Below are 18,268 nucleotides of genomic sequence, written 5' to 3'. Positions count from 1 at the left end.
ATTTTCCCACTTGTAATGGGTTGGGGCTAGAGCAGGTTCTTTGAAGTGTTGTAGTAGAAGTAGAGGCATTGGCAATGCTAGGCGAGTTGGCTATTGTTAAGAGCAACAAGGACAAAATTAGATAATGCTTGTGCTGAATAAACTGAGCTGAAAAAATTGCAAATTCTCATCCTTTTCACTGTGGCCCTTTTTTCTGTGTGTGTTAGCTTCGTTGTTTGTACAGCAAAAAGTTTTGGTGGTTGCAAGTACAGAGAAACTTTTTATCTGAACTAGCATAGTGGCTTAAATGTTGCCTTGGTGGTAATTTTGGAGAGGAGTTGTGTTAGCTTTGTGTTGGAGTTTTCACAAGTTTCAAAACTTCCAATTGGTGTCTTGTAAAAGACTACAATCAAGAGTTGTGGCTCTATGGAAAGTAACTATAAAGTCTATGAAAGGCCTTTGGGATTCTATGTTTTTACCCACTTAAAAAAGACAGATTGTATATTCCCTTTCTTATGTATTTCATTCCTATTGTTTTCATTCTTATTTATGGGCAATTTTGATCATAAATGGTTCGTTAAACTTATTAAATAAGCAGAGGATGGACAATGATTTTGAACTATATCTTGAAATTGTTTATTGTCTATTAATAATTTTGGTTGAGAAGGCAATAACAATTTTACGACAACAATGGCGTGTCTCTCATAATCACATGTCATATTTTCTATTTTATTTTTAATTTATATTTTTGCGTTATGTTTTTATATTTTCTGTGATATTAGCATTTATGGTATATTGGACAAAACAAAATTTCTCCAACACTTTGCCCTTCACTGGTTGTGGCAATTGTCCAAAAACACCTAAACCACGACCTCCGACTAAGAATGCCATATGAACAGAATAAACATGGTCCGGTTCATTTTTTTTTCCTTCTCCGAATCCAATTTATTTGCATTTTTAGTCCCCTCCCCTTGGTTTTTGCCCCAGGGCTACGTCCATATCGATGTTCATTAGACTATTTTGATGTCTCCTTGGTTGACCACTCTCCAATATTGTGGGTTATGTATCTAGCAATATTTCATCGCACCACAAATTTAAAATCATAAGGGTTTGCTAATGCTCTATCCTCTCATTTGTCATTTGCTTGTTAGTCTCTCTGTCCTTTAGCTTTTACATGTCAAAAAATGATGAAAATGTTTTATTTTCAAGTATATCTTCTAGCCAGCTTCCTCTACAATCTTGGGTTCCCTTGTTATTTAATTAATCAATAAACCAGACATATCACAATATTCATCCTGGTAAATATGAAATGCTAAACTTGAAAAGAGATACCATGGGTAACTAATTACCCAGAAAAAAAAAAAAAAAAGGTTCTTGTATTGAAGAAACCAGAATTCATCAATTAAAGTAAAAGAATAGAGACATATGTTGTCATTACACAAACTATTTTTATAGTGCAAATATGAAATGTTGCAAACTTTAAAATATCACAACATAAAAAATTAAAAGAAAGAAAAAACAAAAGATGGAAAGAAAAAATAAAATTCAAAGCTGTGTTGAAGTACAAAGAAACAAAGACTCCGATTTCATCAACAACTGATTTTCTTCACTTCTCACTCTTTCACTGCTGCTCTCTCTCAAATCTATATATGTAACCAATGAAGTGGAGGTGAAAGAGGATGAGCACACTTGTTTAATTGTCTCTTCACTCCTTTCTTCCTCCCATCTTCAACCTTATTTACGTAAGTCTATCTGAAACCTACTCATTCCAATTCAACAAGTAATTGAAAAATTACTACTAAAAAGAAAGACCTTTCTGGACTGCACATCTTGTATAGCTGCACAATCTTGCATTACAAATTTCAGAATACCGTGTGAACCTCTTATTTCCTCAGACCAAATTGTAGCTTGAGACTGAAATATCAGCTTGAGAGGCGGGATGGATGTAAACAAACTCGAGGCTCTTTCCAGCAGATAAAGAGTTGATCCATGCTGGAAAACCATATGAATCACCGGACTTTGTGAGGCCCCATAGAGGACCATATAGCTTGGATATCGAAAGATTGAGACTGTTCAGTGTCTTAGCAGACTTGTTGGTCACGATTGTTGAATATCTGTAGTAAGTTTTGCCGTAGGCATTCCATGAAGTTGTCATCTTCTGTTCAATGGCAATGGGGACAGAAGACGAACCTGCAAAACAAATTCCTCTTAATCCAACATAGATATCTGAATTCTTCCTGGTAAGATACAGAGGTTCCGACCACCAGGCTAACCCCAATGGTTAAATATCTGAATTCTTTGCATAAGGAACTGAAGTACATCGAATCATTGAAGAAGGGGATGAAGAATACCTTGTGGTGGTGCGTTTTTGGGTACTGGAGCTGGGCTTGGCAGGGTTTTATGAGCTGGAAGGGTCACTGTAAAACAAATTTAAAGAACATTATGAGTAACACAAAATTGGAGTCCTAATTTTATACTTCATGGAAGTTAACAAATTTTGGATCATAACATGTATATTATATATACTAGCCGTGTGTGGTGTGCTGTTAAAATTATAAGTTGCAAAATTTGTCGTGTCTTTGATCTGGGCAGTTACATGAGGTAAGAAGTTACAGAATTTGAGCTACCAGTTATCAAAGGTATTTTGGGAAAACTAAACCTCCACCAACTCATGTATAGACTTTATATAATAGAATAGATATGTACCTGGAAGGAGCTGGTTATAGCCGCTATGACCACCATGTAGTCTTGCTAATATGCCAAGAAGAGGAGCATTGTTATATGTAGCTGGCTCTGTTTGCTCATAATTGTCTCTTTGATCGGCAAAGTTGTCATAAGCATCAGGTCCACCAACAACAGCACCGGTTAGGGTATTTGGATCACTTGCCTTCCTGCTAAACCAAGTGCCATAACCTCCTCGGCAAGTAACGAATGTAGGGTCAACCTTCATGGACACAATCGACGCAGCTCTGTGATGAACTTGACTTGGGTAGTTGCTTCCATAACCCACCATGTAACTTGTAGCTCTTGGGTTGTCTCCAAGAATATAGTCCACCTAAACAGTTTAAAAACACTACAATAATTACAAAACTTCCAACAAAAAATAGTTAAATTGGGCATGAGTAGAAGATAAGATCAAAGTTTGTCCTTGCCTGAGATTTTGCAAATGAAAGAAGCTCAGATGGAGAGGCAGTGCCAGAAGCACAGTTGAGGTTTTTCGCAGCTGAGGTGAGATAGTCGGAGTAAACAGTAAGGAGGAAAGAAGAACTGGTCACAAACTGCAGGTTGTTCCAACTTTGCTGGAAAATAAGGCCTCCGGGAGTCTTCTGAACGTTGCGGTTGCCCTTTCCGAGGCATGAACACATGAAATACTCTGCATTTTGCTGGTATTTTTCAAAGACTGATGCATAATTACCAGCTTTTCCTCCCATTAGTAACTGCAAAATACAATTTTTACTGTTTGTTAGCTCTCAATCAAGAATTATCCAACCATGATTAAAGCACATTAGGTCCAAGTAACTGATTAACGTGCTGACTGAAAGGGAAAATTGCATACGCATAACGGAATCGGTTGTTAAACTACGATTATCCAGATGTAATTATCTCCCACCAATTGATAATAATACAAATAAAAATAAATTAAAAAAAGACCCACCAAATTTTTAGGAAAGCAACCCAAGTCAAATGAATCAAATAAAGCAAATTGAATGAACGAGGTCTAAAAATTTTACCTTGGCAACAAGAGTTTGAACACCGGCATACTTGACATCCCATCCGAACTCGGTCATGGCCCAACCTGTCCCACCAAGAGCAACACCATTGTTGCCAAGATAGCTCAAGTAATACTGATTGTTTGTTGCCATGTACAACCATGCTGCACCCCACAACAACTCATCCTACATATATATATATATATACACATCATTTTAAAAAAAAACACACACACAACTAAATAATAGCTGGCAATGTAACACAAAAGGAGTTGTGATCACGTACATCGTATCCACTGACAGATCGGTAGTACTTCTGAGCCACGGTGATGCTGGCATCGTATTTGCCTCTGTATTTGTCCGCAAACTCGAATAGCTGAAAAAAGAAAACATAGTTTGTTTAATTACCAAAGGGTAAGTACGGCAATATCAATCACATGGAAAGGTAAATTGGATAGAGAAGTGGGGTGGCTATATGTTGGAGTGGAGAAGGCTATATAGTAAAAAAATATATGCGTTATTCTAAACTCTTATGGTTGGAGGATTTGGTAAGAGATTTGGAAAGGAAAAGGAAAAAAGTGTGTGAAACTATATGAAATATAAGCATGTTTTATTCACATTTCATCTACCTTTTCCATTTTCCTTTCCAAATCTCTCCTTAAATCCGCCAACCAAACACAACATTAGTCTTAAAAAAAAAAAATTCTAAAATCACAAACCTACTTAACTCAATTGGTATGAATTATTTTTTATTTTTAAATCTTGATAAGCTGTTAAATATTTAGACATCTTTAATTATAAATTTACAATATTAACAAAATTCAATTATAAAATAAACATGATTTTTAACCAAATAAATTGAAGAAACGAACCAACTTGACCCCTTTGGGTTGCATTGGTTTGGGTTTTTAGTACATTGGTTTCGTTTGATTCCAAATCTTTAAATTATTATTAACCTGATAAGATTAGTTTATACCAAACCAATCCAAGAGCTGAACATGTCTATATATATTATGAAAAATTCTATTTCTATTGATATACATTCATCTAATTCGCCTATTATAGTAGACTTGACTTGATTCCATTTAATTTCTCAGATAAAAGAAATCTCATTAAATTTAATTTGCATTTGTTGCGATTAAGTTTGAGTTAAATTTTACGTCATGTACTAAATAATATTTAGTTCTTTCTTTGTTCTGTTCAAATATTAAAAATAAAAAATATATTTTTCAATTATTATTATTATTATTGTTTTGTAGTGAAACTAGAATTCTAATCCTGAACGTAAACTATGGCCAAGTTTGGCAAGTCCAGAATAAGTCAAAAAGTCAAAAAATTATTCAAAAAGTTAAAAAGTTAACACTATTCACCAAAAGTCAACAATTACGGCTGCACAACTCCCAATTCTAATTTTCTCCTACAAACTAATTTTTACAATTTTTTATTACACATTTTTCAATAAAAAGTCAAAAAGTTAACCCAAACATCTATATTTTCTTCCTCAATTTTTTAGTTCAAAAAGACAAAAAGTACACTTATTTAAGACATCCCAAACAATCCCTATGATTCTAATCTGAGTTGGTTTTATAACTGGTTTGGTTCAGACTCCAAGAAATTAGAACCGATGAGGGTTGATTCGACCCATACGAGACATCAAGGTTGGGTCGACCCATAATAGGAGGCACCACCGACAGTTAGCACGTGATGGGTTGGGGACAATATCGGTTTTTACAGATCGTCAACGTGGACGATCGAAACCAGGAAAAATTATTTGGTGTTTCCAGGGCGTTTTGTGGCAGTCACGTCCCTTCCTGTTTTATAATCACTCAATTTAAAATTATAAATTTTATCTTTTTTACCAATTACAAAATATGAGTTGGGATTAAAATGATGTATTGTTTTGAGAAATTGATTAAAATTTATTTTTTTTAAATTTTTTTTGAAAAGATGCTTAAAAAAATAAAAAAGTGATATAATTTAAAAAATTTAAAATTTAAAAAATTAACTTTTACCCTGCTTATCAAAATAAATTAATATGATTTAGAGATATGTAATTTAAATAAGATAATATATTAACACACGCAAAATAAAACCCAAGGGAGTAAACAGATCGTGTACAGTTTGGAAGACAAAATGCGTGATAGACGGATTCAAGTGTCCCCACCCGCCAGTCGCTGATCCAAAATATGCGCCCCAAAGATTTTACTTCAATTTTTTTTGGATAACTTTAGTCTTGTTTGGTAGGATTTATTTTTAATTTATTTTAATTTTTAATTTAATTTAAGTTATTTTGATGTGTTTGGTTCAGTTTAATAATTTTTTGTAAGTCAAAAATTAATTTATTCTTTGAGTGGAAGAGGAGAAGCTTAATTTATAAGTCAAAAATCAATTTATATTCACGATTATAAATTATAAACTGTTAAGTTATAAATTATAATTACTTTCGCGCGGTTCAACGAAACGGGACCTTTATTGATTTTGCACCATTAGGAGGAAAAAACGAAGGGGTATAAGACGACGAATTCTGGCGTCAAGATTCCATACGCTATCATTCTCATTTATTTATGATAAATGTTAACAAATGGCTCTATCTATTATTTGTAAAAAATATTTTTAAATAAGTGTAATAAAATTAATAAAGGAATATATCGAATTTCACATTTATTTTGTCTTTTACTTGTGCTTCTAAAATACTTATTAACAAGATTTTTTATTTTTAAGTTAAAGAGTGTTTCAGATATTATATTATATTCAGTAAAAAAAAAAATCTTGTGATTATTATTATTATTATTATTTCTTTTTACTTGTGTCTTCAAAACACGTGTTAAATGTATTGTTCTTTGTCAAAATTATTCTACAAAAGACAATTTGTAAACTTCTATTTACCTACCTATTATTCTTTCAACTCACATGCTTACTCAGTTTTCAAATACAACCCCTTCCTTTTTTTCATTTTTTTTAAAATCAATTGACACAACTTAACTAACATAATGACTTCTTGTTTCCCTCTTTCCTCTGTCCCCTCCCTTCCAGTCGCCTTTCCTTTCTTATCGTTCATGTCCTTTCTTCCTCGTCACCCCTCTCCAACCCCTTTCATTATTCTTTGAAAATCATTCCACATTTTTTTTTTGGGTATGTACCCCAAACCTCAAAAAAATAAATTTAATTTACCCTTTTTTCAAACATACCACAATAGTGGTATTTGGTGAGAATTATAGAAACAACTTATAACTTATTTTAATTTGAAAGTTTGTATTAGATTATTTGGTACAACTTCTGTTTGTAATTTATTAGATGGAAATAATTTAAAAAATTATAATAATAAAAAATTAATTTTTAAAAAGTTAAGGGAGAAATGCTTTTAATTTTTATTTTTTAATTAGTAATTTTTAATTTAAAATAATCTCCGCCCAACATTCCCAATAACTACGAGATTGACTCCAAATTTACATATATAATTCTCACAAATGCACCCCCACCGTCTAGTGCATTAAGGGAAGTGCATTCCATATTTAAAAATAACAATAAAAAAATAGAGTGTAATATTTTTAGTATTATTATATTAGAAAATTCTATTATAGATCTCTCATATCATATATATTTTTAGTTACGTCATTTTTTTTTAATTATAATTAATTTTTTTTTTAATTATGATATTATTTTAAGATATGTAATTATATCCCATATAGTATTTGATTATATTTTTTTAATTATAATTTAAAAAATATAAAATTATAATTTTTTTTCTTTAATTATAAAGCGTAACACCTCTTGCAAGTCTGAACCATAATCTTTCTCAACTATTGACATCATATCAATGGAATCTTGCTAATATACGCCATACGCTAATAATCCGTGGGTCCATGAGATTTGTGTCATAAATGCGAGGCCTCTGCTAACCTGGACCGGCAACAACCAGCCTGACATAAGAAAAGCGTAGTCGTAACTGCGTATAGCACTCTCAGAATTTCGCTAACATACGCCGGCCTAAACGACTTTGGCCTGACACTACTAGACCGGCCACGGTCAGTGCCGCTAAACACTCCGGTCCATCCAAGTAGTAATCACAGTGATGTTTGGGAGTATGGACACTTGGTGTGTCATAAGATTTTGATTGGTGGAGTGATACAAAGATTTACGATTTATGTTGGGAATGTGAGAATAATATGGGACTAACTAATTGGTAATTGGTTTGGAGTATGGACACGTGGTGCTCTGGGAGTATTGAATAATTTCCCGATCTTAGGACCTGTTTAATTAGGGGTTGTTTGAGATGTTCTAAATAAGTACACTTTTTGACTTTTTGAACTAAAAAATTGAAGAAAAAAATATAGTTGTTTGGGTTAATTTTTTGACTTTTCATGGAAAAATATGTATTAAAAAATTGTATAAATTAGTGTATAGGAAAAAATTAAAATTGAGAGTTGTGCAACCATAATTTTTGACTTTTAATAAATAGTGATAACTTTTTAACTTTTTGAATAACTTTTTGACTTTTTTTCAACTTGTCAAACTTGACCTTAGTATGATTAACAATTTATAAGATTATTTTAAGATTAATTATTTAGTTGAATTAATAAAATATATAATTTTCTTTTATCCATTTTTGTTTTACAATAAATATAAAAATATATAATTTTAATTATATGTATATTTTATATTATTAATTATAGGATTAAAAAATTTGTTAATTTTCTTGAATAAAATAGTCATTAGAATCTAATGAGAATAATAAAATGAGAAATGTCTCATTCCCCATTTCATTACCCCCAATTGCACTTTTAATACAGTAACAAACAATAATAATCAATAAACTCTCTTAAAAATAGAACCACTTTATACGGAAGTGAGCCATGTGATTAGAGGTAGAATTAGAAATGCAAAATTAGAAAAAGGTAAAACCATTATAATAAAATTTGTAATTAAATAATAGAATTTGAGTCCTATAAATTAATAATCACAATCATTTACTATAGTCTTTCCAATTAAACAAGCCCTTAAGTAGGCTTTGATTTACTACAATAAAATAAAATAATCACACTATCAAAATATTTATTTCCACGTTTAATAAGTATGTAAAAAAAAACAATAATAAATATATCACAAATAAAATCATGTGACATCATTTAAAAAAAATTTACCATTCCATAAGAAAGTTAGCAGATCACCATTCCATTCAAACTCCCCCCCCCCCCCCCCCCCAAAAAAAAAAAAAAATAGAACATATATAGAGAGAGAGAGAGAGACCTGCTGGGAATGGGTGAGGAGCTCATTAGCATAGGAAGGGTTGGAGTGGCGGAAGACGAGGGAGGCGGCGGCCATGGCGGCTGCGGTCTCGCCGGCGAGGTCGGATCCAGGGTTGCTTGGGTCGATCTTGTAGGCCTGCCTTGAGGTTGTCATTTCCTCAGGCCTTTGCCAACAGTAGTGGTCTGTGTCCCCATCTCCCACCTAAATTCACAATCAACTCTGTTACCACCAAACCCCCCAAAAAGTACTCCTAATTAAACAAATATTCATCTACAGTTCATAATCCCATTGAAAAGGACAAACAAAAGCAACCCACAAATTTTTACCAACCTCTGAGAATTGGGTTGAAGTTTATAATGCATATAGTTAAAATTATTTAATGGGTTTGTGTAAAAACAGAGCAATCTCAAATGTTGATAAAAAATAAATAAAATAAAATAAAATAAATTGGGTATTTCGTGGATTGTAAGCTATAAATTGATTTACAAAAGAACAAAAAATTGATAAAGCACACTTGCATACTCTGCGACTAGATGCTATCAAGTTGAGCTTTAAAAGAAGAGATAGAAGATTCTGATACCTCTCCATAGAGGACATGGGGTTGGGGATGAGCTTTAATGAGGTAGTCAGTGCCCCACTTAACAGCATCCATGGCATGACTGAGCTCTCCACTTGCAGCCATTTGCTTACCATACTCAACTATGCTCCATGACATCATTGTAATTGTGAATGCCATTGGTAGCCCAAACTTCACATTGTCCCCTGCATCATAGTACCCTCCTACCAGATCCACCTGCAACAACAACCCCAACCCCAATTCAAAACATTTCAACCAATTCATTCCATTTTTCTCTCTAAAATTAAATCATACATGAATTGTAATTGTCTTATCCCAAATGGGTATTTCTAATTCCAAAAAATAAATTAAAAAAAAACCCAAAATAGTTCTAGCAAATAAAATTGAAAATCTATATAATAATGAGTTCTTCACATGCCCAAATGGAACTTTAGTAATTAGAAGAAAAAACTACAAAGAACCACAGGGTAAGAGAGAACAGAGGAGCATACCCCATTAGTCTTGCCATCATTGAGACCAGAATTACCCCTCCATTGGACTCTCTGAGAACTAGGAAGGTAACCAGATCTCTGAGCTTCAAAGAAAAGAATGCTCTTACTGAGAGCTTGTCCATAGTCATGGCCACCAAAAGCTAAAGGAAGAAGCCCAAGAAGCACAAACAGGGGAGCCATAAAACAGAGTCTCACAAACCTCTGCATTATAAGCAACAAAATACACAAAATTTACGGTTTCAAAAAAGGGAAAAAAAAAATCTCCTGTAAATTAAGAAACCCAAAGGAGAGGTATGGATCTGTTCTGGACTAGAGGCTGTATGTGTATATATATATGTAAACAAAATGGCAATGCTGCTATGATTTATCAGCTAAAATTTCTGATAAACCCAGCCAGAACAGAGTGATCTCTCTGAGTGAGAGTGAGAGAGAGAGAGAGAGAGAGAGGAAAGAGTGTGGAAAGGGGAAGAGCTAAAGCCACTATATATGGAGGAGGAGGAGGAGGAGGAGAGGGGAGAGGAGGAAGTTACCAATTGCACAGAAAATTGGCAGAGACTAATAAATGTAGGTTTTTTTAAAAAAAAATTTCTTTTTTTTTTTTGGTATTTATTTTATATTATATTTTTTATTAGATTGATTGTACACGGTTGAGAAAAGCAGAGCCATGTGGGATTGTTCGGCTCTTCGCTGGGATGGTTCGGTGTGGACTCTACCGTGAGAGTAGTGATTTGTATAGCAGGAAATTACTGCAGACAATCAGGGAATCAGATTAGCTAAATTTTTAAGTGCATCAGAACTTAATTAGTTTACGATTATCTAATTACTACTAGATAGAGACACTAGGCCAGTTAAATGGGAGTTTATGAGGTTTCAGAGTCACCCAAACAAGAAATGCAAAAATACTTTTTGGTAGAATTTTTTATTGAGTATTTGGTTCAAAAAGTTCAAATTTTAATTTTATTTGGTCAAAGATTTAGACGTTGAAATAGTTTGTTCAAACAGACAAATTCAAGTAAAATGACCAAAATATCATTTTTTATAAATATATCAGTCCCAAACATTCTCACTCACTGAGGCCTCGTTTGGCAAGAGGCTATTTTAGCCAATTAGCCAAAAAGTTACTAAATTAGTCAAAAAGCCAACAACTCATACCAAAAAGTCAAAGATTCTCTTTTCTCTTTACTTTTGCACATCTTTTCGTAATTAGCCAAAAAGTCATCCCAAACATACAAATTTTTTTTACCTACCTTTTTAGCCAAATAGCCAAAAAGTTACTAAATTAGTCTGTTCCCAAACGAGATCTCTCTCTCTCTCTCTCTCTCTCTCTCACATCACCGACTGTTCCAAACCCTCTCTCACTCAGATCTCCTCCTCCACTTAGATCTCTTCCTCTCTCCTCAAAGTTAGTTGCTGCCATCTCCACCATCGCCGCTGACCACTGGTACCCAATCCTCCACCGCGCAGATCAGACAGTGGCGATGGAGAGGACGAGATCTATGTGACGACGCCTTCTCTCTCTCCCATCTCGGATTTGGCTCTCTCTCTTTTCTCTCCTCTTTGTCTTTTCCGATCTGAACCACCACCACCGACATCTCTTCATTCACCTCTCCCTAGGCATAGATCAACCAGCTAGGGTTTTGGAATCTCCCATAATGGCTATCCTCAACGATGCCCTTAGGATATGATCTCGCCCACCACAATAACAGATCTCACCCTTAGGTTTGTTCGATGTCTTGATATTTGCATTTCTTTCCCAGATTCAACTACAAATATCAATTTCGTTTTGCATCTCGAATTCTTGGGCTTGGTTTGTCAAAGATCTTTCGAGCGACTAGCAGAGCATTGTTTTTGAGGCTCTAGGGTTTCAAAAGTCTTGTAGATCTGATTTTTAATGATTCTTCCAAAGCTATTTTGTTTCCCTATTCAACATATTTTGGCGTATGGCTGGTTTGTCCATTGCGTCTCCTATAAGTACTCATCTTTCTATTTAGATTCATTATTTTTTCTTCTTTTGTTTCAAGTTTTGTGAATATTGAAATTGGTGAAGTTCTCGGTTGTGTTTAATTTAACACCTTTTTGGCTGCAAAGAACACGAAAGAAAAAGAAAATAAAAGGCAAGAACTCTTTGGAATCATGTGCTTTGTATTCGGGAAGTGTAGTATTGAATAAGTATTTTGTTCGTTTATATTGGATCTTGCAATTGTAGAAGATCAGAGAAGATAAGCTCCGCCAATCTTCTTCAATGTCTTCGATAGAGATCGGAATTTAGATGTTCAATCTCGATAGATGGAACCAATCTGAGTTGACCCTAGGTCGTGCATAGATCTAAGTTGACACCTAGGTTTATTTATTTATTTTTACATGTTTTTTGCTATTGTGATGTTGTGATCTGTGGCGTCAGATTCTATAATTTTTATTTATTTATATATTTATTTTTTGTAATTGTTGGTTAATGATGATGATGTGTTTTTGTTATTATTGTTGATGTGTTGTTGTTGTAGATAATGAAACATATTGCAGATCCATATGTTTGGTTTGAATAGATAGTGAGTGGTTTTTCGGCGAGGAAAGATCATCCAAGCTTGTTGAATTTGAACAGACAGGTAGTAGAAAGAGATATAGATTTTTAACAAATAGATTTGTTATTGTTGTTGTTGTTGTTGTTAGATTTTGGATAGATAGATTTGTTATTGTTGTTGAATAGATAATAAAATTGGAATAGATAAATTTAAACATATAAATGAAAAAATTGAATATATAATAAAATTTGAACAAATATTTGAACAGATAAAAGGAAAAAATTGAACAGATAGTCAAAAAATTTAAACAGATAGATATATATAGTTTGAACATACAGGAAAAAATTCAACAGATAGATATAAATTTGAATAGATAGTTAAACAATTTGAACATATATATATATATATATATAAATTTGAACAGATAGTCAAAAAAAAGTCAAACAGATAAGAAAACATAACAGATAAATTCAGGGATAAAATTGGAAACAAAATCTCTTCTAAAACTAACAAAATGACTTCTCACCAAATTATTTCACAAAATGTAGACCTATCAACAATAAAAAAATATTCACTGGACCTAATGCCTTATATCCTCCTTAGATTGGATCTATCACAAATTTTCTCTTTCTTATTTGATAGAATTAATAAAAAAAAATAAAACTTTTAATTAATTTTCTATACAACAGTAAAATAATTTAAATTGAAATTTATTTCTTATATTATTAAAAACTATTCGTTGACATTATGATTTATTAATAAAAGAAATCATTTGTTATGCAATTAAAAATTTGAAAGGGCCAAATGTAAATTTTAAAATCACAACAAATAATTTGTGTTTTAAACAAATCTTAAGGATGCATTTGTAATTTATCTGATTCTTTTATTTACACCACACAAAAAAAAAAACATTATACTAGATTTCGAATTCTCTGTAATACATTACAAAACAATGTCCTTCTGCAGTTTTTTTTTTTCCTTTCTTTTTAGCAAAGTAAGAGCAACTCTGTCCAACTTCAGCAAGCCACTTCTCTGATATTTTCTTCTTCTTTTTCTTCGTCGTTGCTGCTCTCTAAGACTTGTGATGCAAGATTGAGAGAGAGAGAGAGAGAGAGAGAGAGAGAAGGGGCATAGATTGCAAGGGATTCAAATTCGAATGGAAAAGTGGGACGGAGGTTGCAACGACGAAGGGAATTCGTCGTTGCTGCTTTCTAAGACTTGCGATGCAAGATTGAGAGAGAGAAAGAGAGTGAGAAAGGGCATAGGTTGTAGCAACGAAGGGAAGAAGGGTAAGAAGGGCTGGAGAAGTTGCCGGATTTGAAGGGAATAAGTAGACAAGATTACAACGGCAGGACAGATGGGTGTAGGAATGGCTATGGGGGTTATCAGATTCGAATGTGAGAGAGAGATAGGGGTTGCAGTCGCGGAGTGAGGGAAGGCTGAAAGAGTTATCGAATTTGAAGGAAAGAGAAAAACAGGGGTTGTAAGAGTGAGACAGAAAAGGTAGAGAGAACTGAAGGGGTTACTAGAGGTGGTATTGGTGGAGTCCGGATCCTCTCCAGCCAAAGCTCCCTCCTATCCTCCGGTCAAGGGTCACGATTTGGCCACGTGGCCCTTTTAAGATCTACGGCTGAGAAAAAAAAAAAAAAAAAACAAATTTGAATTTCTGATTTTCGACCCAGCACAAAGCTTCCCTCCCATTCCATTTTCCCTCCTCTTCGAAGCTCTGTTTCCCTCCTTCTTCCAAGCTCTGGCGATTGGCGAAGTCGACGGCAAATCAACTTGAACGATCGGCGGTGCCAGCACAAAGCTTCCCTCCCATTCCATTTTCCCTCCTCTTCGAAGCTCGTTTTCCCTCCTTCTTCCAAGCTCTGGCGATTGGCGAAGTCGACGGCAAATCAACTTGAACGATCAACGGTGAACATCGACGGTGAACCAAGCTCCGGCGAACCAGAGCTCCATTTCGTCATCAACTGAAGGTAATCTTTGTCATGGCTGGGCAACATTGTTATTAAGGAACATTAAGGAACTTCCTGTGGAGTAAAAAAAATGATTAAAAACTGATTACGTTTTTAAAGAACATTAAGGAACATTGTTATTAAGGAACATTAAGGAACATTTTTTGTCATGGCTGAGCTCTAGTGTTGTTCATTTGCTTAAATTTGTTTAAACAAATTCTATGAGATCCTAGTACATTGTATTAAAACAGCCTTGCCGATTTTGTATGCTTCTTTTCTATACTGCAGTCTGTAGATCACTAAATCACACAAGTAAATTACTTTGGGGAAAAAAGAAAACTCATACCTCATCTAATTGCCTAATATAAAAGAGTTGGTTGAGTGGAAAAAAATTACAGAATCAACTTTGGTTTAAGATCATTGCTTTGGGGGAAGCCAGAATTGATGTCTCCCAAAGACACTGCACACAGACTACACCGCTGTCTTCATCTTGTAATCATAAGTAACTGGAGCTGAAAATGATTTCCATAACTGCTTCACAGTGTTTTTCGACTAATCTGCTAGATTAGGCCAGAACTTTTCCACGCTGAGTTTGCAAATAATAAGTCCATTACATTTTCAACTAGTGATCCTGGTTTAAGACTCTAGGAATTCAATCTCAACAGATCATTGATTCTAACCTATGCACAAATTTCCCAAAAGCCGATAACATAACATAACATATAGCATAGTAGACAATTTAGCCACTAAAAACTACGAAGTCTGCAGAAGGATTTGTTAAGTAATTAATAATACAAGATGAAACCCTTCACAAATTTAAATGTCTAAAGACGAAAACCTGATAATAGTTCCATTCAACACAGGCCTGAATACCCCACATGAACAATATTACAAACTTAAAGCTAGGAAGGCTAGCATTGAAAAAAAAAAAAAAAAAAAAAAAAAGAAGTGAAAATTGAGCCAACATTAAGCACCCAAAGATACACATCCAATATCAAATTCTTGTTAAGCCAGGGAAAGCCTAATAAAAAAAAAAAAATCATGTTTCAGGCCAAAAAAAGAACAACACTAGAGCTCAGCCATGATTCATCTAAAACTAGTTAGGTTTTGATAATAATTAATGGGAACAGTACATTAACTAGTTAGGAAGGATACTAGTTAGGCTTGAATTTGTTTGCTGTCATTGTTCTGTTGTGAGTGGAACATGTCACAAGACTTCCACTATCTACTTCATTAACCTCAATAACCAAGAGAATGACTTATGTTCTGTAATCCATCTCCCTAAGTTTTTGACTCCTGAAACAACAGATTAATACAAGGAAGATATAAAAATCACCTAAACCATTGACATATTGTTGTCTATAAGTTCATTCAAGACCTGCACTTCTTTGTAATTGGAGGTAATGAAGAACAATAAAAAAAATGATTGTGGTTGAATGAAGCTATAAGTTCATTTAAGTAATGTTTCTAATTACTGTTCTCCCATTTGATTGCCTCTACTTTTCAGTTGCGTTTTTATATGGATATGGAACCTGACAATGATTGTGGTTGGAAGCCAAAAGTAGGAATGACCTTTGATTCGGAAGAAAGTGCGTACGATTTTTATAATGCATATGGAGGAAGAATGGGATTTAGCATAAGAAGGGAATATTGTAAGAAGAACAAGGTAACAAAACAAATTATTTCTAGAAATTTGGTTTGCAACAAAGAGGGATTTCGGAAGGTTGACAAGCGAGACCCATTGACAAAAACTCCTAGAGCTGAAACTAGGACTGGTTGTGAGGCCCGACTTTTTGTTAAATTGGATGTCAATAGTGGGAAATTTGTTGTGATTGATTTCAAAGAAAAACACAACCATGAACTTGTATCTCTTGATTGTGCCCATATGTTGCCATCGCAAAGAAAGATATCAGATACGCAAGTAATTGAGTTAGACTTAGCCTCAGAGTCTGGTCTTCGTTTAGGGCAGTCTTTTGAACTGATGGGTAGGGAAGCTGGAGGGCAGCAGTCTCTTGGTTTTATGAAATTAGATCAAAAAAATTACTTGAGAACCAAAAGACAAAAAAGTTTAGCATATGGGGAAGTAGGTAATGTGTTGCAATACTTTCAACAAAAATCTTTGGAGAATCCATCTTTTTTTTATGCTTTCCAATTAGACAATGAAGAGCAAATAACGAATATGTTTTGGGCCGATGCACAAATGGTCATGGATTATGCCCAATTTGGCGATGTAGTTACATTTGATACTACCTACAAGTTAAATAAAGAGCATAGGCCATTTGCATCTTTTGTGGGATTTAATCACCATAGAGAAACAGTTGTGTTTGGTGCTGCGTTGTTATATGATGAGACTGCCGAAACATTTGTATGGTTATTTCAAACTTTTTTAGAGGCTATGTCCAAAAAGGCACCAAAAACTTTGTTTACCGATCAAGATGCTGCAATGGCTAAGGCCACACCCATTGTCATGCCTGACACGAGTCACCGTTTGTGCACTTGGCACTTGATGCAAAATGCATTAAGGCATGGTAATTGTCTCTTTCAAGATAAAGGGGTGAAAGGTGTATTAAATAGATTCATGTTTGATATTGAGGATGAAAATGAATGGGAAATGAAGTGGGGGGAAATGCTTGATACATATGATGCTCATGACAATCATTGGTTGAAGTTGATTTTTGGGGTGAAAGAAAAATGGGGTTGGCCATATGTTAGATCAACATGGGCTGCGGGAATGAGTACAACACAACTTAGTGAATCTTTTAATGCATTTTTGAAGGATTACATTCGTTCTGATTTTAATTTAAATGAATTCTTCATGCATTTTGAAAGGGTACTTTGTGAGAAGCGGTACAAGGAGTTAGAAGCTGGATATGCTTTATGCCAAAGGTTGCCAAGGGTGCGAGCGCCATTCATAATGTTGAGTCAAATGGGTAATGTGTACACTAAAAATATTTTTGAGGAGTTTCAAGATGAGTATTTTCTTTCTGTTGAATCAGACATACAAGCAATTGAATACATTGATGGTTGTAGCCTATACACAGTTGTTGATGCTATTGGGAAAAATACAAGGAAAGTGAAAATGGAGATGGATGGCTCTTTGGCTTGTAGTTGTTCAAAGTTTGAAAGGAAAGGGATTTTGTGCAGTCACTGTTTGAAGGTTATGAGAGAAATATTGAAGTTGAAAGAGATTCCTTCACAATACATTATGAAGAGGTGGACCAAACAAGCAAGAGGAGAAGCTGTGACGGACAAGTTAGGGAATGAGACTCAAGTAGACGTCAAATTCAAACAAGCCTCACGGTATAAGACATTGATGACCGCATTTAGATCAATAGCATGTAGAGCTGCTGAAACTGAGGAAAGTTATGATTTTTGTTGTTCACAAGTAGCTGCATTAGGTGCACATGTTGAAAGCAAGATAAGCGCACATTTTTGTCTCGAAAAAGAAGTAAGTATTAATGATCAACCTCAAACCTGTGAGCAAGAAGACAACAATCATGTTGTGCAAATTCCAATAGGATTGAAGAAAAAGCATCCAACTAGTAAGGGCAAAAGAAGGATAAAAGGTCCATGTGAGCTGGTATTGCAAGCAAGCTTTAAAAAGAAGTCCCGTGCACAATTTTTGAGTTCTTCAAGACCTGTTGCTGCTCCAACCGTGAGACCTTCTCCATTATCTATTAGAGGAGATGTAAGTATTCATGAAAATGTTACTCCTCTTCATCCTCCTCTTGCTCCCCCTCCTCGTCATTCCGTTGCCATAGGTGGTACAATTCCTCCTCCATTAATA

The 18,268-nt window shown here is 34.3% G+C and overlaps 2 protein-coding genes across 2 annotated transcripts; one reads left to right on the top strand and one right to left on the bottom strand.

Moving 5' to 3' along the window:
- Positions 1 to 1,358: 1,358 nt before the first annotated feature.
- GH9C2 (glycosyl hydrolase 9C2) lies at positions 1,359 to 10,701 on the bottom strand. Its single transcript, XM_028264744.2, has 9 exons — positions 10,005 to 10,701; positions 9,517 to 9,729; positions 8,937 to 9,137; positions 3,976 to 4,065; positions 3,711 to 3,875; positions 3,132 to 3,416; positions 2,686 to 3,034; positions 2,331 to 2,396; positions 1,359 to 2,169 (listed from the first exon to the last, which is right to left on the bottom strand). The coding sequence occupies exons 1-9, from the start codon at positions 10,209 to 10,211 to the stop codon at positions 1,871 to 1,873; spliced, it is 1,875 nt and encodes a 624-aa protein (XP_028120545.2). The 5' UTR covers positions 10,212 to 10,701; the 3' UTR covers positions 1,359 to 1,870.
- A 5,305-nt stretch (positions 10,702 to 16,006) lies between these two features.
- On the top strand, positions 16,007 to 18,266 carry LOC114317960 (protein FAR1-RELATED SEQUENCE 5-like). The gene is made up of 2 exons (XM_082900662.1): positions 16,007 to 18,169; positions 18,243 to 18,266. Exons 1-2 carry the CDS (start codon positions 16,007 to 16,009, stop codon positions 18,264 to 18,266), a joined length of 2,187 nt encoding a protein of 728 aa, XP_082756788.1.
- The last annotated feature ends 2 nt before the right edge of the window (positions 18,267 to 18,268 follow it).

Source organism: Camellia sinensis, chromosome 13, assembly GCF_055761805.1.
Source record: "Camellia sinensis isolate YWXY chromosome 13, ASM5576180v1, whole genome shotgun sequence".
NCBI classification, from domain to species: Eukaryota; Viridiplantae; Streptophyta; class Magnoliopsida; order Ericales; family Theaceae; genus Camellia; species Camellia sinensis.
The sequence above is the reverse complement of the archived record's forward strand: the minus strand, read 5'-3'. Positions and strand labels throughout refer to the sequence as shown.